This window comes from Micromys minutus (assembly GCF_963924665.1).
Source record: "Micromys minutus genome assembly, chromosome: 10".
Taxonomy (NCBI): domain Eukaryota; kingdom Metazoa; phylum Chordata; class Mammalia; order Rodentia; family Muridae; genus Micromys; species Micromys minutus.
In genome coordinates, this window is record NC_137979.1 from 27,651,983 (window position 1) to 27,678,236 (window position 26,254).

At 42.1% G+C, this 26,254-nt stretch overlaps 1 protein-coding gene and 1 pseudogene across 2 annotated transcripts in view; both read right to left on the minus strand.

Annotated features, from left to right (window-relative positions):
- Positions 1 to 240: 240 nt before the first annotated feature.
- The window catches only part of GOSR1 (golgi SNAP receptor complex member 1), a 45,613-nt gene continuing 19,599 nt past the window's right edge, over positions 241 to 26,254 (minus strand). The window contains exons 6-9 of the mRNA XM_080924623.1: positions 26,054 to 26,128; positions 11,340 to 11,369; positions 8,373 to 8,455; positions 241 to 3,639 (exon numbers count right to left, since the gene is read on the minus strand). Of these exons, the coding sequence (XP_080780749.1) occupies positions 3,515 to 3,639; positions 8,373 to 8,455; positions 11,340 to 11,369; positions 26,054 to 26,128 (313 nt within the window). The 3' untranslated portion in view covers positions 241 to 3,514. The remainder of the gene's footprint in view (positions 3,640 to 8,372; positions 8,456 to 11,339; positions 11,370 to 26,053; positions 26,129 to 26,254) is intronic.
- LOC308426241 (heterogeneous nuclear ribonucleoproteins A2/B1-like) lies at positions 22,023 to 23,126 on the minus strand (annotated as a pseudogene). The gene has a single exon. The product of its transcript is annotated as a heterogeneous nuclear ribonucleoproteins A2/B1-like (transcript).

Below are 26,254 nucleotides of genomic sequence, written 5' to 3' on the forward strand. Positions count from 1 at the left end.
GAATTAAACCCAGGCCCTCTGGAAGAGCAGTCAGTCAGTCCTTTTAACCACAGAGCCATTTTTTTAACCCCTCTCCTTCATTTTTGAGCCCAAATACCACCCAACTGTGGAGAAGTCCTTGCAGGAAGAATGTCACAATCCTAGAGGGGCTCAAGTTATCTTGCCAGAACAGATGACCACACACATGACTATTTAGATATTTAATTTATTAAATTATATAACAAAGTTTCTTCTATACAGTCAGAAAATGCACATTTAGATGAGAACAAAAATTAAGTAAAAATACAATAATATTGGTTCCAAGACGCTATTTTAAAAGCAAAAAATTAGAAAGTGCATTTGGAAGAGAGTAGATTAAAAAAATCTGTATTGGCATTTTTTTCATGAGGAATACAGTATGATCAGAACTGACTTCCCCCATCACTAAGAGCTACTAGAGTGTGGTACAAATATTTTGGTACTACGATTTTAGACCAGATTAGAAAAAAAAAATCTTTAAGCCATGGCTCAACTTTCCCAGCTTCTCTCTAGATTATCATGCTGAGACCTTGTTTCTTGTCCCCAATTCCCTCTGAGAAATGGGCATGTGGGCACACAAAGGAATGAATGAGTTTAGGACCGCAGTGGGAAATATTACACCCTTTTAAAGAGCAGGCCAAATAAACCCTCTACTGCAAAATGAGAACAGCACACAATCATTTGAGTAGCTCTTTTGCCACAAATGACTTGGGCATGGCCATGTATTCTAACCATTTACTATTACAAGTTCAAAAGCTCAGTGAAGTTCCAAAACTCTTATCTAGTTAATGACAGAAGATAAAAAGTATTAGAAGTTGGAAAGGGCAGACTCATTCATAAAAGCCACCCCCTCAGGCTGACATCATCAGCAGTAAGACAGGACAGTAACGTGGTCAAGGCCGAGGTGCTCTGCAGGGCCCACAGTACGTCAGAGCAGCAAGCTTTCCACTCACGTATCACACCCAGCAAGGAAGCACTCAGCTGTCTGGTTCCAGGTACAAAAGTGTCAAGAGCAGCTCTTCCTCACCTATCTCCACTTCTGAGTACCAGGAAGAAGCAAAAAGACATTCTCAATGAAAGTAAATGTTGGTATCGAGAAGGGAAAAATAGATGAGCAGGGTAGGAGGCAGAGGATCCTTGTGCATCAGCTTGTAGATCTCAGTAACAATGTACTGCACATCTTTGCTAAGTCACTGGGACACATATGAGAAACTGTAGAAATCCACTGTTTGGAACCAGGGTTGGTGGCATGCATCAGGCAGCAGCAATCCAAGGGTCTCTGCTCTTAACACACCTGCCTACTGTCTGTTTCCATCTTTCATATCTTTTAGTGAAACGGGAAGTTGTGAACAGTTACTAAAAATATATTTTTTAAAAAAGGTATTCTGTAAAAACTATGGTTACAGGAGCAACAGTTCATTGGGATCACAAATAAGGAAATCCTCTTACCTCAGGCTCAGACAAGAAACTCTTCACTGCTAACACCTAAGCCTGATAACTGGGTAAGCCCAAAATGGGAAAAACAAACTTGAAAAAAATATTGAGTGTCATAAAGCTGAAGTTCCAATTGGCAATCACAGGGTCCTGTACAGGGCGGAACCGGAAGGGGAAGAACAGTCTTTCTTCCAGGGCATCACTCCTGACACTACAACTACAGCTAGCATCCCTTGAAAGAAAACAAGCAACATAATTCCATCTGTTCATCTGGGTGCAGCCTCCCGGGCGGCCCGTCTGCTGTCAGCCGCTGTGCGGTGGCCGTCGGCAGTGGGGCAGGGCGCGTCCTAGCTTACGCTCGTAAGCTTTAGTGAACAAAGCACATAATCAAACCAGCAGGAAATACTGGCTGTATATTTAATAAATAACTTTATTTATGACACTTCAGATTTTATATATGCCCACTACATAACAACCGAAGTCCCATAAAGTCTAGCTGAGGCACAACTGCCAATCAAGGCCCTTTGAAAAAAATCAAAGGTAATGAAGTGTCAGGGAAGTGTTCTGTTCTCTAAAGGAGGATTTAACAAACGAACATCCCTGATTCCTTAAGGTTCATAGACGGGAAATTTAATTTCCTTTTAAGGGCATGCCCAGTCAACAAGCTTGATTAACCCATATTTAGAAAAATAAACCCCATAATTAAGAAAAATATATCAAATGCCTTTCATACCCAGAATGTACTATCACTTCTACAGCAGAATGTCACCGATCAGTCAGGTCCAGACTGGGTGTCAGTCTATCCATGTGCAGTAAGTGTATCAAGTTGGCCCAGGGGCACCATCCACACCACAGAATGGTGAAGAGCTACTCTAACATCCTCTCATGGCCCGTGTACAGTGTGCTAGAAGACATTCCGGGGGGACCAGCAGCCTTCTCTCTTGGTCAGCACAGATGTTGGAGTCTTTAAAATATCTGCTAGTTGAATAAGACAAGTTACCAATTTACAGATGCTGAGAAATGGCTAGCCTTGAAAAGCATTCACAACTGTGGCACTGTCCAAAGTAATAGTGAGTCACAGGCCCCTTCAGTGGTCATCCTGTGATCTGGGAGTAGGAAGGAGCCTAACAGAGTAAAGGATAGCTCTGCTTTGCTCTAGGTTGCACAACGCTGACAGATGGGAAGGCCCGAAGAGCCATCCCTCACTGTCTTCCCACAATGGCTCATGAGTAGACCTCACCAGAACCAAGTCCCCCCTTCAGTTCCCAGTATTAAGCTTCACATGATGTGGGACTGCTACAGGCAATGACAGTTACTGACTGGCTGTCAGTGGAAATGCAATTCTATCATGTGCAAGCAAATATTAACCCAATGGAAGAAATACTAAAGCAATGACCAGCTCCTCTGCAAGGCCTGCCGTTCTGATGTACTGGCGGTGGTAGAGCTGACCCAGGGCTCACAACTGAAACAGAAAAGAGACACCCTTTTTATAGCTCTCCATTTCAGACCGACTCAGACATGAAGCTGGCCTACCAACATCTTACAGAATCTGTGGGAAATGGTATTCTTCTTGACTGCCAAGAGTTAGGGACACAGAATAGAATACAGATCAGAGTATCAGCAAAGAACAGCTGATTTCTCATCACAAGTGTTAAATAAAAGGACAAGAGTTATTTTTATTCACATCCAATCTCGTGGCTGAAAGTGAAGCCATCTTTGGATGTAGACAGCCTGGTGCTGTGGAGTCCAGCTGTGAGGCCGCTGGTCATCTGGCTTCCCCAGTCACTGAAGCCCGGGTTTGGCTTCTGCTTGCTTACCTCCTAGGGAGACACAAGCAACTGAAACTTTTTGTTGTTTTTAAAATTAAAAACAGAGCAATGTGTATTAGAAAAGATAGCACAGGAAAACTGTGGCTTCAGCTCAGTCCGACCAGGTCAGAGCCATGAACGCAGTTAGAGTTCATCTGCTGGCAGGCCCATGGCTGGGACAGTCTTTCTCCTCTGTAGGGTCCCCACTCCAGATCAGGCCACGAAGGTGGTGGGCAGAGTCCTAGGCTGTCCTCTCAGTGGAATGCATACAGCAGCAACAGGATAGTGCAGATGCCAATGACACCTCCAAGGATGAGCGAGTCACGCCGCTTCCTAAGGTTGATCCTTTGGATCAGGCTGTTCACGGCGGGAAAGCGGTCTTGGGAAACATTGGTTAAGGTCATACTTGAGAGAGGTCTCTTTAATGAAAAGTTACAGGAATCACAAACAGCCATTAGTGCAGTCCTCAAACAGCTGTGGAGGAGGAGCAACGTGCATTCCCAACCTGGGCCAGGCTCGGCCCACCCAGTCTGTGTATGGTGCAGTCAGAACAACGGAGACTCAGTGGAGAAAACAACTGCCAGGATCCACCTGAGCTTCTGGCCTCCGGCACGAGAGGCTTTGCAGGTCAGGGGCCAGGCCTCACCTACTTCCTCCTTTCCCTTTTCTGTCCCATGCTCCTCTCCTCAGAAACAGAAGCTCTGAAGAAAACCTGGTTTTCTCAACCCCAGAATCCTTCTCGTGCTTAGGCAATTGGGTACTAATGAATTATTTAAAAAGATTAAGTTTACTTTGCAACGGGCAGTACACTGTAGCAGGGAAATGGGCTCTGAATGTTATAGTTGCTCTATTTGGGGGACATTTAAAAAAGGGAAATTACTGTGGCTTATACCTTTAATTCAAGCAGTTGGGAGGCAGAAGCAGGTGGGTCTCTGGGGACTTGAGGCCAGCCTGGATACAGGGCTAGTTCCAGGACAGCCAGGGGTACACAGAGAAACCCTGTCTTAAAAACCAAAATCAAAGAAAAACGGGTGGTATGGTGGTGGTGGGGGGGCAGAGAGTGTTTGTGCTTGCTTGCTTGCAGGTGTGAGATCAGAAAGATTTCCATTTTGGACTGGTAACATTTTATCCACATTTCATCTACATTTTAGTTAGTATGTCAAGCCATTAACACACTCCCTGCATGCGTGGACCAAAGCTGCCACACTGCATTTCTGCAAAGATGCCCTTCTTTGTTGATGGTGAAATTACATCAAGTTCAGAAAGACCAATGACCCTCCTTGAGAAATGCCAGTGTATTTCTTCCTCACAATTACAGGGACACATCTGCTTATGCACTCACAGACTGTACACATTCTACATGCTGTCTAAGCTTGACTCTAAAATTTCTTCAGTGTCTAGAACACGCTACTGGCATTAGTGTATTTTTGAGGGAAAAAAAAAGGGACAACTGACAGAGGAAGTTTTTAAAATCAGGATCAGGACATAAGGATCAAAGAGACAAACCTTGTACAAAGTAAAAACTTCTACAGAAGAAAATTCTTGTCCAAATCAGGGATAAGAAATTCTTTGGTGATATAAAAATGTATCAGCTGGGGGCTGGAGAGATGGCTTGAAGGGACTCCAGCCGGCTCGAGCACGGTAAACACAGCTCTGGCAGGCCTTGTCCTCACAGATTCCCTCTGCCTTGCTAGAAACAATTAGATGACATTCCTGAAGTCCACTGAGTCTAGTCCCTTATTTGGCTACTTGTTCCTCTGTGGGCTGACTACCAAGGTCCAGCTATCAAAGTATTAAAATCCAGCAATCAAAAGCCCCCTTTAGCCCACCTAATGAGCATGTCCAATTAAATTAAACACCTCATCCTAACATGGGGTTTCCCATGTTTTACCTTTATAAACCTCCATCTGTCTATGGTAACATCTGTCTCCTCTCTCTCCAGAGACATTCCTTTGTTCAACTCCAGGACAAATACCCCTCCCCCTCCCTTGTTCCCTTCTCCTAATCCCTTATTCTCTATCTTTGGTCTGTGTGTCTCTTATTCCTTGTCCTCTGTCCCTGTGGGGCAGGTAAATCTCTTTGTTCTGAGAACCTGGTCCTGTGGTCCTAACCTGTATTTCCTCTCATGGCTCAGAAGTTAAGAATATTTGCTGCTCTGCCAGAAGACTCAAGTTCTGTTCTTCCTCACAAACCACACTGGGCAGTTTACCTCTGGCCTTTCTCTGCATGTGTGCTCTCATGCATGCTCATGCTCAAACATGCATGTACACACGCACACACACATACACACACAAAGAGGAAAAAACAAAATAACAAAGTTGTGGCATCAGGAAACCTATGGCGCATACACTCTTGCTCAGTTCGTCTTGTGGACCATCCCTCTCTTGTTTACACTTTTGTTGTTGTTGTTTTTAAATTGGATCTTGTTTACACTCTTGTTCAGTGTCTCTTGCAGACTGTCCTTCCCTTGTTTCTAACAGTCTAGCTCAGAGTGAGATGGTCAGAAGCATTTATACTTACAGTAAAAGCAGCCATCCCTTGGCGAGTGGCTAAGGTAGACACCAGCACTGGCTTAGGCTGGGGCCTTGGTGCCAGCAGCTGGAAGGCTTCTGCTTTCCTATGGCCTTCAAGCTGTGTAGCAGCCATCTCTGTCATAAGGAGAGAGCCTGCCTGAGGGCCAGGCTAACACCAGACAAAAGGTCTGTGCTGAGAGGGAGGGGACATGGGAAAGAGCAGAGTCCTGCTGATGGTTATACTGATGCAACCAGGTCCCCACGTTTGTAGAGCAGGCACTGTGCCACTGAGCCATCTTTGAGGCCCTCCTTTGGAATGATGAGTGCTTCATCTGTAGCAGGCACTATGTGAGGGTTGAGGAACACTGCTCCTTTAAGGACTCAGGGCTTAGGGAACAGACACATTCAGAGGGAAGGCACACAACACAATGGGAACAAAACTGAACAGACGGATCAGTTTCAACCAGTATGCAAAATAACCTAACCATCCAGTGCCACTTCTGTTTAATTTTACATGTGAGAGAGGGTCTCGCTGTGTAGCCCTGGCTGGCCTGGAACTCAGAGACCTAATTGCCTCTGCCTCCCAAGTGCTAAAGGAATTAATAATTGTGCTACCACGCTTGGCTTCTATTTTATTTTCAATAGTTACATAAAAAACACTGTAATTCACTAAGTTGCCTCTGTTCTTGCTGGTGACTAAGCTTATAGTTTATAATAAATAAGTACCCTAACTTCTTGTGAGGTGGAGGCAGGAGGATCACCTGAATAGCAGAGTCTAAGAATTCTTAGCAGCTTGGCTGCTGTGTAACTGTTTCCTCTGAGATTGAAACACCCCATTTGGCAGGAGGTAAACAATGCAAAGCAGTCTCAGGAAGTCCTTGAAACTGACCAGATTCACTAGGCTCCTCCCTGCCACAGTGGGCAGAGCTAACACGCAAAGTCACAAACAAGCCAAGCTGAAAGAAGACTCTTAAGACCTGACCAGCAACCTACAAGAGGTTTAGATCACTGTCACTTGAAAAGGACAATCTTCAAGCTGTTGAGCTGCCTGGCGGTTGCACACTGTGTCCAACCCTAGCTTTGTGAGCTTTTACCCATGTGGGCTGTGGTGATGTAGTCACCTGAATCGTTTCTGCTCCTGTAAGTCACCCACATCCATGTCCACAGTAAAGCTCATTGGTTCACCAAGTTGGACATCATTCGTGTCTGTATTTTGGTCGTCTTGGCCTATGTGGGGTGAGTGGGTGAGTGTATTGCATTACCCCGGAAATGACTAGTTACTGACTTTTATGTGAGTCCCGGGGATCCAAACTCACACTGGGTGACAAGAAAAGAAAACTTGGGTAGCAGAAGAGTATAATTTGATTTCATGGAAAACATCCTGGGGGCTGGGAGATGACTCAGTGGACAAAAGTGCTTGTATAGAAGCGCAAAGAGCCGAGTCCCCAGGACTCACATACAATGTCCACGCACAGTGCAGGCACCTGTAATCCTCATGCCCCTGTGGGGAGATGGCAGGAGAATCCCTAGACGCTTAAGGGCCGGCTAGCCTGGGGTAAGCAAAGGAACAACAATACACACCCCGTCTCAAAGTAGGTGGAAGAAGAGGACTGGCGTCTGAGGTTGTCCTCTGACTTCTACATATGTGCCACAGAAACATGCAATGCACACAAAGAAAGAAAAGATCATGGGAACTTAAAACGTGAATCTCCAACTTGCCAAATTATCCTTCCTGGCCCGGTGGATATGAACCAGGCCACTTTTTTGAGCCTACTTCTTTATCTGTAAAAAATCAAAACGCCACCACTCTCTCCCTGGTCTGGGCTGAGAGAATGCGGTGTGGGCAGGGCAGCGGTATAGAAACTGCTCAGCACGTGTGAGCTATATGTGGTTTGGGACGTGTGGTTTTACACTAGACTAATAACATTGATGGAGGACTGAAAAATGCCAAGCAATGCCAGGGATATCCTTTTTCTTAGGCAAATAGAGATCAGGATAAAAGTACCCTTAGATTACTGTGGACCAGATGATATTCAGCTTTTGAAATCACAAGTTCTTGCTCACAGTCATCTGGGAAGAACCCCTCACCCCTGAGCTTCTTTGACGTAATCCTATTTTAAAGCAGAGGCCACAACTGACAAGCGGAGCCTCTCCTCTGCCCTGGGCCTTGTGCAGTCACATTCTAACAGGTATAACACACCTACAGTGTCCTCACCCCGTTCCAGGTACCTGCAATTGACTTGTCCTCCATAGTGTCAATTAAACCACAGTGTGTGTGTGTGTGTGTGTGTGTAGTGCAGGGGGGAGGGGTGATTAAGAACACACACAGGGAGTGCTAACACGGAGCCAGAGCTCTTAAAGACAAAAATAATTCTGTGAATACTTTTATAAATGAAAGTCTCTACAATGAAATCTGCCGTGAGTTATTCTCTAGAAATGGTGTTAAACATAAGTTTACCACAAAGTAAGGAAGTTCCCACATGATGCAATTGCTAAGGGGCTTTACAACTACCAGTGTTCATGACGTGCACCTCTACCCCAATAAAATGGAGAACAGAAGAACAAGCCCTTCGTCCCACCAACCTCTCATAAAGGATACTGGCCAGGGTGTTCATCTTGCTGTGAATTGACTTGAGCATTCCTCTCTGGGAAGTCATATTCTCCTTTGTTGCCATAGCAATGCTTTAAGAGGGGAGAAAAGAGACAATTTGAGTTGGCATGAGGGCACTACCTTGTTCAGTTCTTTTTTTTTTTTTTCCCTTGTTCAGTTCTTCACACCTCTAAAAGGAAACAGAAAGCTACAGTGAACAACCAATCCTGGGATCAGCAGGAAATGGGTTTAAATCCCTGCCCAGCTACCTTTCCTCTGTCGCTTTCTAGGGAGTCTTGTTATGAGTCAGCTTGTGTTTTCTTCAAAGTTACAAATGAAATGAGACATTAAGAGACAAATCATACATTACAAAGCTTCTTCAATGGCTTAAAAAACAAACAACCACTAAAATAATTTTAATCAGGAAAAACTGTTAAGAGGAAAGCAAAATATTATAACCATTAAAAAAGAAAAATCACAGCCAGAAGGGGCCCAAGTATACACTCACATTCAACCAGCTCCCAACATACAACAAATGGGGATTGAAAGTTCTAGAAGACTTAGGCAGATCTCGGGATTCACTAAACATAGGAGAAAAGGGAAGAACTGCTCTCTTACAGAACAGGCTGTGGTGACAGCCAGGTGGGAATAGAGTCACCCTCTTCTGTTGTCATTTCCATGGCCGGTGTTAGCATTATCTGCCCCAGATAGTAGGATCCTAAGAGTAGGGTCAGTGTTCACTTTGATAAGTAACACATATGAGAGTGCTTTAGACAGTAACACACAAACTACAAAGGGGGCAGTTTTTGGTAGATATGATCAAGAATCATTATACTTGTTTGAAATAGTCAAAGAATGAAAGATTCTCTAAAACCTATTTTAAAAGTAGTCATAGAACTTGGGGGAAATGGTAGCTAGATATAATTTCCTGGGGTGCCCCAGACACATTTTCCTCCATGGAGTAACCAGAACAAAAGCACTCACTCTGGGGGAGGCCTGTCTTAATCCCTGGTTCCCTTGAAAGCTCTAGAAAAGACAGCTAGCCAGAGGAGCTACATAAACCTTCTCAAGCAAGAAACCCACAGAAAGGCCTGGAGTCCTGTGCTTGCAGAGGGACTTAGAGGCCGAGGGGCTCCCAGGTTGGCTACTGGTGAGATGCTTGACTCCTAGAGGCGACGATCCTCTAGGCCACCCATTGGTGAGAAGCTCTGGGCATTCATGGGCAAATGAACACACACTGGATGGGCTGAGCAGCGCAGAACAGGTGCTTTATTAAGAGAGATGCTAAAGGAATGTCAATTATTCAAAACTTTAATTTCACCATCGGGAAGACAATGAATGTGTAAGGAGACACACAGAAGAATATTTACTGAAGTAATTTAAAAAAAAATCCAGCAACAAAAATATCAGAAAATAGCCTATGAAGCCAGTAACCTCAAGGAACAAAAGCAGAAAGGCAAAGGCTGTTTGGGAAAACCAAGGTGCAGCTAAGTGATCAGGAAATAGTCTCTGAAGATAAGAAAGGAAAAGGAGAGTTACTGACAGGCAAACAGGCCACATAAAGGAAGCGGAAGAGTGAGGAACGCTAAGGCCCTGGAAGGCAGAGCAAGCTCTGTGCTGCTAAAGCACACACATCTGCTAAAGCACACACATCTGCTAAAGCACACACATCTGCTAAAGCACACACATCTGCTAAAGCACACACATCTGCTAAAGCACACACATCTGCTAAAGCACACACATACTGGTGGTGCTGTAAATGGCCAGTTCCTTAAAGAGGGGCAGTGACGAAGGCCAGGCAGTGTCATGAAGATCCTAGAATTCAGGCCACTGCTTAGGAACTAAGGCCCCAGCTTTCCAATGCTGGTAGTATAGGCATTTGCCATGGTACTGGCTCAGAGGAGCCTTTGAAATCACAAGGAAGAAATGAAAGCAGCAGAAGAAATGCAAATTAACCAAATTCTGCTTGAAACCACAACAAGGGCCCTAAACAAAGCTCTCCTACTTTAAAACAGGCTTATGGTCTTATAGGAAGTGAGAGAATTCCAGCCTGTAGTAAGGACGATTTCTGAACCATACAGGCCTTTGGGTTCTGAAGGGGAATCATTAGCTCATGTGCACTTGACTCACAGTGGGCTGGCATTAAAAAGTAATTTCCACAAAGCACTTTGCATTCCTTGGAGACTGAATATTACATTAAGTTATTACCTTGTTGAATATGCATGATTTCCAGTACCACATAGTCTATCTAGACATACTTTCCAATCTACCCCATCGTCTGGAGTTGAGCGGAGTGAAATGTAGGCTGTTATTTCAAGTTTCAAATACTTAAGAGATAGAACATAAGCTTCATATATATAATGCTTCAAAAATGATAAATCATTGATATGCTTCCTGGAACTTCAGATTTCTTACTACTATTATGAACGAAACATAATTACCTATTTTAAAGATTAATTTGCCTTGTATGTATTTCATGTGTGCATGTGCCTGCATGTGCCACAATGTGTATGCAGAGGTCAGAGGATGGCTGCTGGGAGCTGGTTCTGTCCTTCTGCCAACGAGGTCCCGAGGATCTGGTGTTCAGATTTGGTGGCAGGCAAGTTTATTGAGTCATCTCACTGTCTCAAGAGCAGTGGCTCAGTATTAATGCTCTGGCCCCAGAACTATAAGAGACTCTATAATTAGGGGATCTGAGTCCTCAATATTAGTTACTGGTCATGTGACCATAGGCAAATCCCATAATTTCTTTTTTGTTTTGGAGAAGGAATCTATTGATCAATGTCTATCTCATGAACCTGTTACTAAGATTAAGTGTCCTTAGAAAGGAAGGCCACAGCAGAAATGCATTACTACCTAGTAAAATTATCATTGCTTAAGGAGTGTGACTTGATCTTCCCTCTAGTGAACATGGCTGACTTGATCACCATTAAGTGTGCAAACACAGCAGTGAAATAGCACAAAAGCTACTCCTACCTTATTGTTTCTTCTATCAGACGATCAGAGCTGAAAAAGAAAAAAAATTGAATTACTAAATATGTTATTTAATAGCATTTCTTATTTTTCTATGTGTATAAATTCTATAGCCATTTCTGTGTATAGAATAATTAATATTTTATTTTTAAAGCATCTAGAGAAAAATCCTGAACTCTGAAATTAATTTTGCCGCACATGAAGTAATTTACATTTTGCTTTTATTTCTCAGCTTAAATCTTCTGGGTTTTGTGGGGAGTGGTGTATGTGTGTGTGTGTGTGTGTATGTGTGTGCGAGAGATAGATAGATAGATAGATAGATAGATAGATAGATAGATAGATAGAGAGAGACTCCTTATTATTGAAGTCTGGCTAGTTTTAATGACAGCATCAAGGAGGGAAAGTTAAATCTAGATAACTCAAGGTAGCCTCCATTATCCATTCAAAAGGTAAGAGTTATAACCAACTTGTTGAGACAGCTGACAGATATGGTTCTGATGCCTCTAATTAGTATCATTCAAACATTAATGTTTCTTGCTTCTTGGGGAAGGATTTTTTATTTTGTTTTGTTTTTCAAACTAAACTAGATCTGAAACTTTAGAATCTAAGAATGTGAACACAGACAATGAATGATCTGCAGAGTGGTTACCATGTAACAAACAGCTACTCCAGGGAGAAATGTACCAAGAGCTGAGCTTGGGACGGAGTAACTAAGTATCAGTGAGTGCAGAAAGTTTCCAGACACCGCTATTTTACTTGGCCCTTGCTAGGCATGTAGTAGCTCAGGAATAAATATTTGCATTTTCCCAGCCACTTCCCTCTAAAAGAGTTACTGTTAGCTTATAAAACAGAACACCAAGGTTTCGATTTAACAGTGAGATAAAGTCCAGTAAAGATGAGTTAGTTCCATATGAATGCCAAAAATACCTCGCAAAAGTTCTACAATTAAGAACTTAAAAAGTAACAAAAGCCAGATGTATTGGACCTCACTATGCAGGCATGCACCACCATGCCTGGCTTATTTAAAAGTATTTTGATCAAACATTTTGGTAGGTAAAATAAAGGATTTAGAGTCAGTAGGTGTGTTTGACTATAACAGAAATGGAATGCTTCTCGGTTTCCACTTATTTTCTGCTCTATGACTGTTTAGAAGGACCATGGGCTGGGGATGTAGCTCAGCTGGTAGGGTGTGTTAATACAGTAGAGTGGCACGTGCCTGTAATCCCAATACTTGGAAAGTAGAAGCAGGAGGATCAGACGTTTAGGGTTAGCCTAAGCTACATAAGGAGTTCAAGGCCAACTTGGAATACATGAGACCTCATCTCCAACAAACAAAAACAAGTAAGCAAACAGGACTAAAACTTAAAACCAGATGAATCCCAACATTCTACAAAACAATAAAGAAGCACCTTTTAATTGGTTTTGAATCCTTTTATGTATTAAGAGCAAACCAAATTATATATATATATATATATATATATTTCCTTTTTATTCTTTTCTTTCCACCCAATCTACAGTACAGTCAAGGTTCAGGCGTGAGGCTGTCAAGCCCAACTCATGGACTTTTCATGTCATAAAGCTCACAAGAGATGTTCTAAGCAAAAGCAGCTTGTAGATGCACAAGCCTGTAGGTATGTTTGCTTCAGATCAAGGCACTTTGATGTTTCTTACCTGCTCTTTAGTGTAGGCTCTCCTTTTATTCTAAAACCTTTAAAATGTATATTTATGTGTGCTGAGCATATACAGGTACCTGTGGAGGCCACCAGAGGGCGAGACCTTGAGCTGGGAACTGAAAGCAGTCCTCTGAAGAGCAGCTCTCTTTCTCTCCAACCCCTCAGAATCCTTAACACAAACCACTTACACATCCCAGAGTCTAGCTCAAAAGCTGTATCCTCATGAAGCTTCTCAAAATGCACCTGTGTATACAGGCAAACCCAATTCTTCCCAATATAGTATGCCCTCACATCAATTCATTTGGTAATATAATATTTGGGGTCACCCCAACACGAGGAACCATTAAGGAGTCACAGCACTGAGAAGGCTGAGATCCATCGTGCTGCAGAGACAGAAAAGGTTCTCAGCTAAGACTTGAAAACTCTCTCTCAGAGGGAGGCATACTTGTTTACTACTCTACTCAGCAGCATGGGTCCCAGGGGTATAGAATGACTTTCATGCACCTTTGATTCCCCAGAGTCTAGTACAGTACCTAGCACACAGGAGATACTCATTAAATGCTTAATAAATGATCAAATAAACGAGTAACAGATATTTCTAGCATTAATGAAGTAACAATCAGTTTTAGCACTGAAACAATCCTTACAATCTTTATAAGTTTTCCACAGAAGTATATATACACACAGTTTTATAATCATAATTTTATAATCCCACATTATGACACCACCTCCATTTGAAATCTTTAAGAAAATCATGTGCCAGTGGGTGGTAGCAGTTGGGAGTAAGAGGAGACAGACAGATCTCTGTGAATTTGAGGTTAACCTGGTCTACAGAGCAAGTTCCAGGATAGCCAGAGGTACAGAGAAAAACCCCGTCTCAAAAAACAAAACAAAAAAACCCAACCCCTCCCAAAACCACCCCCAAGCAAACAAACAAACAAAACAAAACCAAAAAAAAGTGGTATGTCTCTGAAGACAGATTTTATGTCACTGCTCAAAATAAAGATAAGCCATAGATAATAGTTCCTAACTGGAAACCTATAAACCTAGCTCTCAGAAAGTGGAGGCAGGAGGATCAGAAGTTCAAGGGTCATCCTTGGCTAACCAGGTCACTGTGCTTTGGCATTTATTTTACCGCTGTAAATAACTAGACCACTTGAGACAAATTATCTCTAATAGGAAACCTTGAAATACCCCATGACAGCCACCAGTTGCCAACTGTTACACAGTTCAAAGTCCATGGTTACTGACAGTCCCTAGGATTTCTTCATATACAGGTTTTCACTTCAGAGCAGTGCTGTCTGGGGACAACATAACTATCACCATGTCCTTGTCACGCTGAACTGCTATCTCTGAGACAAACTAAGTCTTTTGTTCTCTAGCTGTCTGGTGTGTGGTCCTAGCAATGACAAACACTTGCTATCAAATGTGTTTTGTGAACATTTTCTCTCTGCCTATGGTGCTTTAGCTTGGGGTAATTACTTCATATGTGTACACACATGCACACACATAAACAAAGAATAAGTTGTCCCACACAGCTACTACGTGTGTAACAAGCAACAGCAGTAAGAACGCAGAGCCATAAGCTTATGTCCGGAAGGGGTGTGACGGCCAGGCAGCAGCCGTCATGTAACGTTCAGGTCCATCTCAACAACACTGCAGGAGTTAAGAGAGCTCATAAATACTCCACAAAGGAAAGGTTAAGTCCTTAAATGCCAGGATTTTAAATCATTTCACTCATAGATGTCATACCTGACATTATATAACATGAATTCTGTGATACTTATTAAATATCCTACAGTATAACCATATAGAAAACTTTTTAGAGGCTTATTTTTATACCTCAGTTATGTTTATTATGTGTGAATGCAGAGGCTGTAGAGGCAGAGGCCCTGGCTCTCCTCTAGTTGGCACTACCAGCCACCAGTTATGAGCTCTGCGTGAGTGATGGAAACAAAACTCCAATCCTCTGTGAGAGCAGAGTGCACTCTGAACTGGGAAGCCACCTTTCCTGCCCCACAAAAAACTTGAGATAAAGCCATTGCTTTATCATTGTAAAGGTCACCATTATTATAATAATTTTTACAAAAATGGACACAACCCATTAATAGAGTTAGAGTTTCATTTCACTGAGACAATCTGAACATTAAAAATACTTCAATTTCTATTAAATAAAACTGGGGGTGGGAGCTGTTCAGTAGGCAAAGTGCCTACTATGCAAGCACAGGAACCAGAGTTCCATCCCTGGGATCCACATAAAAATACAGCTGTGGTGTGGTGCACACTTTCAATCCTTGCACTGACGCAGCATGCAGATGCACACCTCGCTCTCATATAAACATCCCTTTTTCTTTCAGTGCTTACTTTTCTTGCCTTTTAGTTGTGAGCCTCGTCTTCAGTGGCTGAGCTATCTGTACAGAGTACTATTAATTTTGCTAGTCTTACATATGTGCTATATTCTCATATATTCTCAGAAAGGGTTGACAAAGCCTTGGACACGCACGATCGCAGCGACACTGTGCAGTCTGTGCCATCAGAGTCACTTGGAGGAGCAGCACAGCAACAACACAGTGGAGGACCTGGGTTCAAATCTGTGGGTTCCAGACCAGCCTGTACTGCAAACATAGCAAGACCCAGTCTCAAAAAGGAAAGAGAAAGTCTACCGGTGACCTAGCTAGGTTGGTAGAATGCCTGCCACACATGCGTGAAGCGCTGGGTTCAATCTCCAGCACCACACACACTGGACACACACCTATAATTTAGAGTACAGATTGGAAGATCAGAAGTCACAGTAGGTTCAAGGCTAGCCTGGGATACACAAGAACATGTCTCAAACAAAATAAGCCTGCCTAAAATATTTTAGCAAAAATTTTAGACTATATAAATGATTCGGCTGGCAAAATTTAAAGTTAAAATGTCAAAACCATAGACATAAACCTATAATGTCATATGGAAAATAGTCAACAGTTAAAAGGCAATAAAATAATTCTTTCTTCATTCATAGTCACGGTTAGACCTAATGTAACAAATAGTTAATGTGGTCATTCTCAGTCTTACTTCTAGGTGGTCAACAGAATGAGAACAAGAAGTTATCAACTAGACAGTGTAACCCACCTTATTTAAGCAGGACAAGCTTTGTACAATGATTTTGTCGGAAACGTTACTGGAAATAAATTCTTGGTAATTTTAAAGCATCTTCAACTTTATAAAATGACTTAACTTCAACAGCACTCATCCTTACATAACACAGCTTTCATTCCTTCTAAAAGTGGAAAAATGAAAAGCCACGCACAAATGTACTTTTCAGAGCAACTGGTCATTTAGTTCTCTAAAACCAGGCCACAATGGTTCCTTATTAAAACGAATATAAAATTTTAAAGAAACAACTCACAGGGAAAGGCAGTGAGGTATGAGACAAATTCCAAAATGTTAGGAACTTCTTGTTTAGTAAAAACTGTACTATTAAATGTGTGTTTGGTGAAGCTGGACTATTAAACAGTTATGAGATTGCGACCTATATACTCTCTCCAATTCGTTTCCTCAGTACATAGACTCTTGAGACTTACTAAAGAATTTAAATCTCTCCCTCTCCCTCCCTCTCTCTCCTCATGTATGTATATGTAGCATATGAACATATGTGTGCACATACATGTGCACATGTGAAGCCAGAGGAGGGTGTCAGGTGACCTCTCCCACTCTGCTCTATTCCTTTGAGGCAGGGTCTCTCCCTGGACAGGGCTCCTGTTTCCAGCCATGTAGTGGCCAGCAAGCTGCAGTGATCCTTCTAGCTCCAGGCTCCAGTGCTGGGTCTCAGGCACATGAGAGACCACACCTGACTTACAGGATCTGAATCCAGGTCTTCACAGCTGTGCAGAGCGCTCTTAGCCATAAGCGACCTCCCCAGCCCTAGATTTGAAAATTTCAGAAGGATTTTACAAGAAATTCATTTTACAAAGCAAAAGATAACTGGTTACATGAATGATTATTTCCTATAGCCCTTAAAGTTAAATTTGTATTTGTGTGTGTATATTAAGTATTCAATAGAGAATTGAATGAAACAAATAAGTTTTTTACACTAGGTATAATGTATATCCCTATGTTTATGAAAACAAAATTAACAGCCTTTCTTATTATAGCCAGTGATTCATACAACAAGTAGGTATTAAGCTACAACAAGGGCTGGAGATCCAAATATGCTATGGGAGACGAAGTTCTCATGAAACTTATAGTCAAGGAGGGTCCAGCAGGGAAAACAGACCAAACACTAGACAGTGCTTTAAGGGAGACAAAAGGCAGCTTTGTTAAGTCAAAGCAAGGGTGGGCTAGCTGAGTTAAGAGAGTTAGAAAGGCCTCCCTGAGGAGGGACAAGTGAGCACAGTTATCTGGAAGAGTGGATAAAACAAAGCAAAAGCACAAAGAGGATGATGCGGACGTATACCTTGGTATATCTGTGTTGAGGTTTGGTTTGTTGCATTACACTGTAATGCTAAATACTGGCCCCCAAGATCTGGTTGCCTTGGGGATGAGGAAATCCTCAAGTGCAGCAAGGCATGCTATGTAACCTGTCCCCCAAGTTATCCCTGATTGGTCAATAAACACAGCTTGTAGCTGGGTGGAAGAGAGGAAGGTGGGGCTTTTGTTCCAGGGTTTGGAGTCTGAAGCTGAGCTGAGGAAAAGGAGGAGGAGGAGGAAGAAGGGGGGGGGGGGAAGAAGAGGAAGAGAGAAGAGTGAGGAGAGAGAGGAAGATGCCATAGGGCAAGGAATCACAAGAACTGGCCATGACGGCTGGCCAGCTGGAGTAAAAGCAGCCCAGGGAGAACACGGCAAGTGATATCTCAGAGTTACTGGCAGCGAAGTAGACAAAATAGCTTAGAGGATTGATGTCCGCCCAGTGCTAGTGATGTCTAAAGCTTATTATAAATATATGTTTTGTGTCTTTTATCTGGGAACTAGATAATCTAAGGTAGGGTAGAAACCCCCAATTGACATTAATTTTGACTACAACATATATGGGAAAGGAAACAGGCCCAGGTAGCAGGCAGCTGGCTACAAGGGACAAAGTGACATGATGAAGCAATGGGGAATTGACTGGCCCCACATGGAGGCCCAGGAAAAGCTAAGTCACTGGAGGGAATGAGGGGAAGAAGGGAGTACTGAAGTAAAACTTCTTCCAGTAAGTAGTTGGATGAGGTTCTGCTTAAGCACACCCCGCCTCTGCTTACAGTTTGTAGTCTAGCAGAAAACAGAAACCCCAAACTGCTGCTACCAGCTGGCTAAATCACTGGAGCCTTACACATATCACATCCTTGCTGGTAGCGCTCCAACTCCTCTGGCAAAGGATAATTTGTGTCTCTCACTGAGCTGATTCCAGTGAGCCACCTACTGGCTCAGGGACATTTGACTTCTTACCCTACAAACAGCCACACAACTTATAACTGGAAAATCTTACCACAAAGGAAACCCTGATGAGAATCCCTGCTGGAAGGATTCCCTGGTAAACTCTACACACGTAAGAGGGAAACAGCACCAAGCCTGCACAAACTACTTCAGAAAACAGAAGGGACACGACTCAAGTCATTTAGACAGTAGTACTTGAATTAAAGTCACACAAAAACATTTCCAGAGTAGAAAACTACATTATATTTCATAAGAATAATACAGAATTCCTTAATATAAATCTAATATTCAATACTGGTTTAATGTTTGAAAATAATATAATTTATCACATATAGTAAATAAGGAGAAATACAACTGTTCCCCTCAATAGCTACAATTAATTATTAATTTAAAAATTAAAATCCATTCATGATTAAAAAACTGTCAGCAAGAAGGTGCCTGAAAACAATTACCTTAGTAGCAATAAACCAAACCAAAACCACACCAACCAACCAACCAACCAACCAACCAAAAAATCCCTTCCTTACAGCTAGATCTTAAGTTCCCTAATAACACATACTAAAAAAAAACAAAAACAAAAACAAAAAAAACCCCTAGGCTGCTTATCAAAGTGGTTGAGTAAGGGAAGAAAAATGTAACATGAGCCATGAATGTTTCATGTTTCCAGGAAGCACAGGAACTTATCCCGTGCCAAGTGACAGATACCAACCCAAATGAGGCCCAGTGGTGTAAGCAACAAAGTAACTAGAGTCCTAGACAAAGATCACAGCATCTGAGACCCTACCTTTACATGTGTAAATAAAGGCACAAAGGACTGACAAATCAGAACACAGAAGTGAGAGTTAGAAAGAACTCTAGACTTAGTGAGGACATTTTGAGTGGAGACAGTATTTGTAGAGTCTCCAAGAACCTCCTTTTACATCTATTCGCTTTTATTTTTTTAAATCAGGGGCTGGTGAGGGCTCGGCAGTTAAGAGCACTTGATGCTCTTGCAGAAGACTTGAGTTCAGTTCCCAGCACCTACATGGTGGCTCACCACCATCTTTGACTAGCGCCCACTTCTGGCCTCTTCAGGCACAAGGCATGCATGCAATATATATGTGTAGGTAAAACACTCATACACATAAAATTACATTTTAATTTACTTTGTATGTGTGATGTCTATGTATGCTGCATGTGCCACAGCATACATGCAGAGGTCAGAGAAGAACTTATAAAAGTTGGTTCTTTCCTTCCATCATGTAGGTCTTTGGATTGATCTCAGGTCATCAGGCTTGGTGTAAGTGCCTTTATCCACTGAGCCATTTCTCTGAACCTGTTTCTTTTTTGGGACAAAGTGTTACTATGTTGTTCAGTCTTGCCTCAAATTTATAATCTGCATGCTTCAGCCTCACATATAGATCTCATTATATTTATTATAACCGAGTTTAGTTAGTGTACACACACACACACACACACACACACACACACACACACACACACACACTTTAACATGCCTGCCCAGAAGCACAAGTAAGCATTCATTCTATTCAGATATGTTATAGTGACTGGCCCAGTGAGACATGCTCAAGGTGCAACAGAAGTAGGAGCACCATGGAGTACCAACTATTCTCTGACTGGATGTTAGCCCCACTCTACTAGATGAAATCTGTAACTGAACACCATATGGGGCTAGACAGGAGAGAATTACTACTATTATTCTGATAAATGAACATCATAATTTTAAACCAACTCCTAATGACTTATCATTATATGCTCGAATAAAGGCACCTCTCAACCCTTAAATGAGAAGCTTTTGCTTGCTGTCTTAGGGTTCTATTGCTGTGAAAAGGCACCATGACCAAGGCAATTCTTATAAAGTACATCATTTAATTGGAGCTAGCTTATAAATTCATGAGTTCAGTCCATTATCATCATGGCAGGAAACATGGCAGCATCCAGACAGGGATTGCACTGGAGGACCTCACATTTGACATCTTGATCTGACTGAAGCCAGAAGAAACTGACTCTTCTGCAATGGACAGAGCTTCAAAGCCCACCCCCACAGGGACACACTTCTTCCAGTAACAGTACCATATCCTTGGGCAAGCATATTCAAACCACTACATTTGCAGTAGGTGATGACTAAAACAGACCCCAAACTGGCAAGATGCAGAGAATAAGAGATGACAGAATTTCCATCCCTAAAGGGATTGTGTGTGTGTGTGTGTGTGTGTGATTACCACACCCCCTCTTTCCAAAGGCCCATGAAAGACAGAGCAGAAAGAGTGTAAGAGCCAGAGTTGCTTGGTATCTATGAAACAGTGTCTTCTGGATGCAGCAGGGTAGACACACATTGAACTCACACCAGCTGAGACATGCACAGAATCTCTGTAAGCACAAGCCAGACCGAACTCCAGTTTCAACCCTAACGAGGAGCTACTGCCAGCCATGGCTGCTAGGAAAGAAAGGGTCAGTTTCCTCTAAGAGTGTAGCCCATGACAGATAGACTACATGGAAGGACACACATCCATGAGGATTTGGGCTGCACAAACTGATCTTGATGGGGGAGAAAAATGGCACACAGTTGGGTGGGGAAGCAAGTGAGGTGGACTGGGAATTAAGGGGGCGGGATGAGTACGAGCAAACAGACAGACACCGTTCCAGCCCAAGAATGAGGGTGAGGAGCGTGTCCTTGTTTCTAGGTGTTGACAGTCCCATAACTCACTCACCACACTGAGATCCTGTTACACACAACTTCCTCTTGCCTCAGTTTCTCTTCTCACAAGAATGTTGAAAGAAATTCATATAAAGTATTTTAAAACAAAACCAAGATACATCCTAATTTCTATTTCCTCATCTTTTTTTACAACTTTAAACAAATTAGATAAGATACATGTTCTTTAACAGCTTTACTTTTTTCCTGGAAAAAAAAAAATCAAACTTCTAAAAGACTGACTGAATAATTGAAATAAATGTAATACTTTCTGAAAAATTATTATAAAATATAATGTACGACATGTTCTGAAGTCCTGAGATAAAGGTTTTGATGTGAATTATTTTGGTATACTCTTTTAGACACCAATAATTTAAGAATACTTTTCAATATATCTTACTTTTGCAAACACACAAACATCTATTCTCTCCACATGTCATCACGGTTTTGGAAGTGGGCAGAATAGATTCCCCTTAAATTGCAAGCCAGTAGGTGTTTCTTTACAGTTAACTTTAGCAAAATTCATACAAAATAGTAATTAACAATGACCTTCTTTACTTGTTAACTCACAAGGAAACACCTTCAAAACTGTACTAAAATTATTAAAACTGAACTACACAAATATTGAAAAGTTAAAAATTCCTTAATTTTTTAATTCCTGGCAACACTACCACAATTTACAGGGCAATATGCCTGATGTAATGAAAAGGAAAAGAAAAAGACAAAGCCACCACAGATAGAAGACCTCAGGAATGTACATCTAACTGACACTACATTGCATCAATCAATAGCTGCACTTTTTGCAAACTGTGGCTGTGATAGTCCTGAATAAAAAGGGTTTCCTGTTGAAGCTGCAGTAACTTTTCTGCCTGTGGATCTTCGTTCCTTCTGTGGCAGATTGTTACAGTTCCTCTAATGCGTTTAGGACGACTGTCTCAGAGTAACCTGCAGCTTTCCTGACAGCTCCTCGCTCTCTCCTGCTAATAACTGTAGCCATTTCTGTTTTATTTTAAACCTTCTGCTACCATATCCACCTCTTCCACCTCCAGATCCATGGCCACCTCCACAGGGACTGCCTGGGCTTCTTCTGCCAACACTGTCCCGCTCCATGGGTCCATAATTTGATTGTTGCTGTCCACTACCATTTCCAAAGTCATTATGGTTCCCACCACCACCATAGTTACCTCCTTCACTGTAACCATCACACCCTCCTCCCCCACCACATCCACCGCCTTGGTTTCCATATCCCAGTCCACCACCTCCATAACCTCCTCTACCACTGTAACCAGGACCACCACCATAGTTCCCACCCTCACCTCCAAATCCATTATACCCACCATCACCACCTCCATAACTACCTCTGCTGCCACCACCTCCACCACCACAGCCTCCTCGTCCACCAAAGTTTCCTCCATAACTCATAAAGTTGCCAGATCCACCCCCTGACCTCTCTGTGACCCAGCATCTCTTGTTTAGAAAGGGCCTTTTCCACTTCACAGTTATGCCCATTAATAGTGTGGTATTTCTGAACATTCTGAACAACAATTTTATCAACTGTGTCACGATATCAAAAGTCACAAAAGCAAATCCTCTCTTTTTCCCATTCTGCCTGTCTTCCATAACTTCTATGGTTTCAATCTTGCCATACTTTTCAAAGTCATCCCTCAGATTATATTCTTTTGTATCCTCTTTAATACCACCAACAAAAATTTTCTCCACCGTTAAATGGGCACCAGGCGTCACAGAATCCTCTCTAGAAACAGCCCTCTTTGGTTCCACCACACGCCCATCAACCTTGTGTGGCCGAGCACACATTGCAGCACCCACCTCTTCAACACAAGAGTAGGCCACAAAGCCAATGCCTCTGGAACGTTTTGTTTGGTGATCTCTCATTACCACACAGTCTGTAAGTGTGCCTTGTTTCTCAAACTGTTCTCTTAAGCTGTCAATTGTGGCTTTAAAGCTCGGCCCACCAATGAACAGCTTCCTCAGCTGCTCTGGTTCCTTTGGATCATGGTCCTCCATTTCGAAACCAGAGTCGCCTCTTCCAAGTCAAGTTCAATATCTTACTTATTTTTGTGTGTACATATGTGTATGATTGTGGGCATGTACATATTACAACATACTTGTGCAGAGCAAAAGACAACCGGGAGGAATCAATTTTTTCCTTCCATTATGTGGGCCCTGGGGAACAAATTCCTAATGAATTTCAAATAACTTTTGGCTTGTGTGTGTGTGTTTCATAGGCATGCATATGGTGTGTGTGTGTGTGTGTGTGTGTGTGTGTGTGAAGAACCTAGAGGACCCTCCTGGACACCAGACCCTGTCACTCACCTTATTTAGAAAGGGTCTTTTGTTTGCTGCTGTATATGGCAGGCTAGCTGGCCCATGAACTTCAGATTTCTCCTGTTTCCTCCTCCCATCTCACTGTAGGAGCACACACACAGGAGTACAGACACAGGCTACAACATCTGGTTTTACATAAGCTTTGGGGACTTGAATTCAGGTCTCCGTGTCCATATAATAAGCACTTTATATACACTGAGCCATCTTTTCAGCCCAATTCATTCTTGTTGAAGTAAATGACTAGATTTTTGATGTTTAATGTTTCTTTTTTCCTATTTCTTTTTTTTTTCTTTTTTTTAGGTTTTTTTCAAGATAGAATCTCTCTGTATAACAGCTCTAGTTGATCTGGAACTTGCTTTGTAGACTAAGCTGGTCTTGAACTCAAAGAGATCTGCCTGCCTCTGCCTCCTGAGTGCTCAGATTAAAGGTGTATGCCACCACACCCAGAGTTTCTTACTTTTTTGAGAGAAGGTCCTATTGCATAGCCTAAGCTAGCCTATAACTCACTATTTATCTCAGGCTGGCTTTAAACCAGTGAAGTTCCAGTCTTAGTCCCCTAGGTGCTGGGATATATAAACATGTGTTACCATGCCCATCTGACTGTCCTTTCTGAGGCAATAAATACAGAAGCACTAATGCAATCTACTTTTTATATATTATTACTTGAATAGAGTACCTTTGGAATTACTCTGTACTCCAGGAGGATAGTGATACAGTTCTAGATGCAATGCAAAGTTTTCTCATGGTTGTCTTACCCAACACAGAACCAACCGATTCCCAAGCCTACACAGGTCTGTAACTAAACACACTCTAGAAGAAACTGCCCTTGTGCCAGTCAACAATGTGCAACAAATAAAAGAACAACTAGGGCCCCAGAAGATGGCTCAGCAGGCTGCCAAGGCTAAGGATCTAAACTTGATGCCTGTAGTCCACACGTGGAATTATAGAACAAAACTTGTTTTGTGACCTCCATATATATGCTGTGACATGTACCCTGCAAACACAAAAAGTGTAATTTAAAGAAAAGGAGCTGGAGAGATGGTGCACTGGTTAGGATAACTGCCACGTAAGTATGGCAACCAGATTCCAGATCAGCAGACCCTATGGGAAACACCACGGAGGTGAAGTGGACCACCTGTCATTCAAGCCTCAACACGAAGAAACAAGGGATCCCCAGGGCAAGGTGGCCCGAAAGACTAGCCATACTGGTGAGCCACAGACTTGAGAGACCCTATTTTAATGAATAAGGTGGAAGAGAGAAGGTTATTTCCAACCTCAGGCCACTATATCAATATATACACATGCATGCACATATATATGCACATGTATATGCACGCAAACATACAAATAATATGCACACAAACATATTAATAATAAAAACAAAAATCAGAAACCAAAAATAACTAATTCTGACAGTAGAAGAATCACAGCTTCTAAAAAGACCTGAATTGGCCAAGTGGTTAGTTCACAGGTTGACCACTAGCCAAGCATGGCTTCATTCCTCCACACCACATACAGGATTTTGATTTCTCTATGTGTGTATAAAAGTATACTCTTGCTCTGTTGCCCAAAACAGTCTTGAACTGGTGAGTCAAAGCAACAGTTCTGAGTCACCTTCCTAAGTAGCTGGGATTACAGACACTTACCACCATACCCTGCTCTGTGCTTTTATTTTATTTTATGTTTATGTTTATGGATATTTTGCCTACATGTGTGTGGTGCCTGTGTAGGCCAGAAGAGGACATCAGATTCCCTGGGACTAGTGTAACAGACAGTTGTGGCTGCCATGGAGATGCTGGGAATTAAGCCCAAGTCCTCTGGAAGAGCTGCTGGTGCTCTTAACACCTGAGCTACTGTTCCAGTTACTTGTGTCTTGATTTTAACAGTTTATGTTTAAAGTAGTGGCCTTTAAAGGCAAATGAATTCAACAGTACTTGAAGCTTATCACACATAACTAATTAATGGCATTCAGTAGCAAGTAGCAAACTAATTCCAAAGATTGACGATTTAGCATGGGCATTCAAGAGCTAACAAGCTGAGCTTAGAGACAACTGTTCTGATTCTTAAGTTTTACCACAAAATACAAAAAAAAAAAAATAAATAAATAAATAAAAATAAAAAAAACAAAAAAAAACAAAAACCATGGAGGAAAACAGCTGACACAGAGTAGACTGTGGGAACTGTTTTAAAGCACACTTATACTTAACCCCATCATTTTCTGCTGAAAGCTTGATTTTGTTGTTGCTTTTGTTTGTTTCTTTTGCACTTGATATTTAGCCTTTTTACTCTTTAATAAAGTTTCTTTAATAAGGTAAGTGATAAAAGACCATTCAAACATAAATTATCAGTATTGCTATTGGGGATACCATTAATAACTCGCAGTATGGATAACAGCAGCACAGCAAAATGCTGGTTAAAAGAGAAGACAGGCAGAGAGGAGGGAGATCCTCAAACAGCATCGCTTAATTATGGCTGATGAGCTGCAATTCACTTCCATGGAATCCACTCAGAGCAGGATGAATTCCCCAGCAGCAAAGCACTTACTGCAATAAAATGTCTTTACAGGTAAACGAATCAGCAAGTACAGGAAAACGGGTAGTACTTACTTTCGAAGGTGGTCATGTTCTTTCAGAAACAGTTCTGTTCTCCTGTTGTTTACTCCAGACCCACTTTTATATGACCTAAAGCAACGTCAAGAAAAAGCAAAAACATTTTTAGAAGATGCTGCAACATCAGGTTAAGGCACTAACCCTAATGACAGCAGCAGTGAGTTCTGTGTTCGCCAGTTTCAAGTAAACAATCAGAAT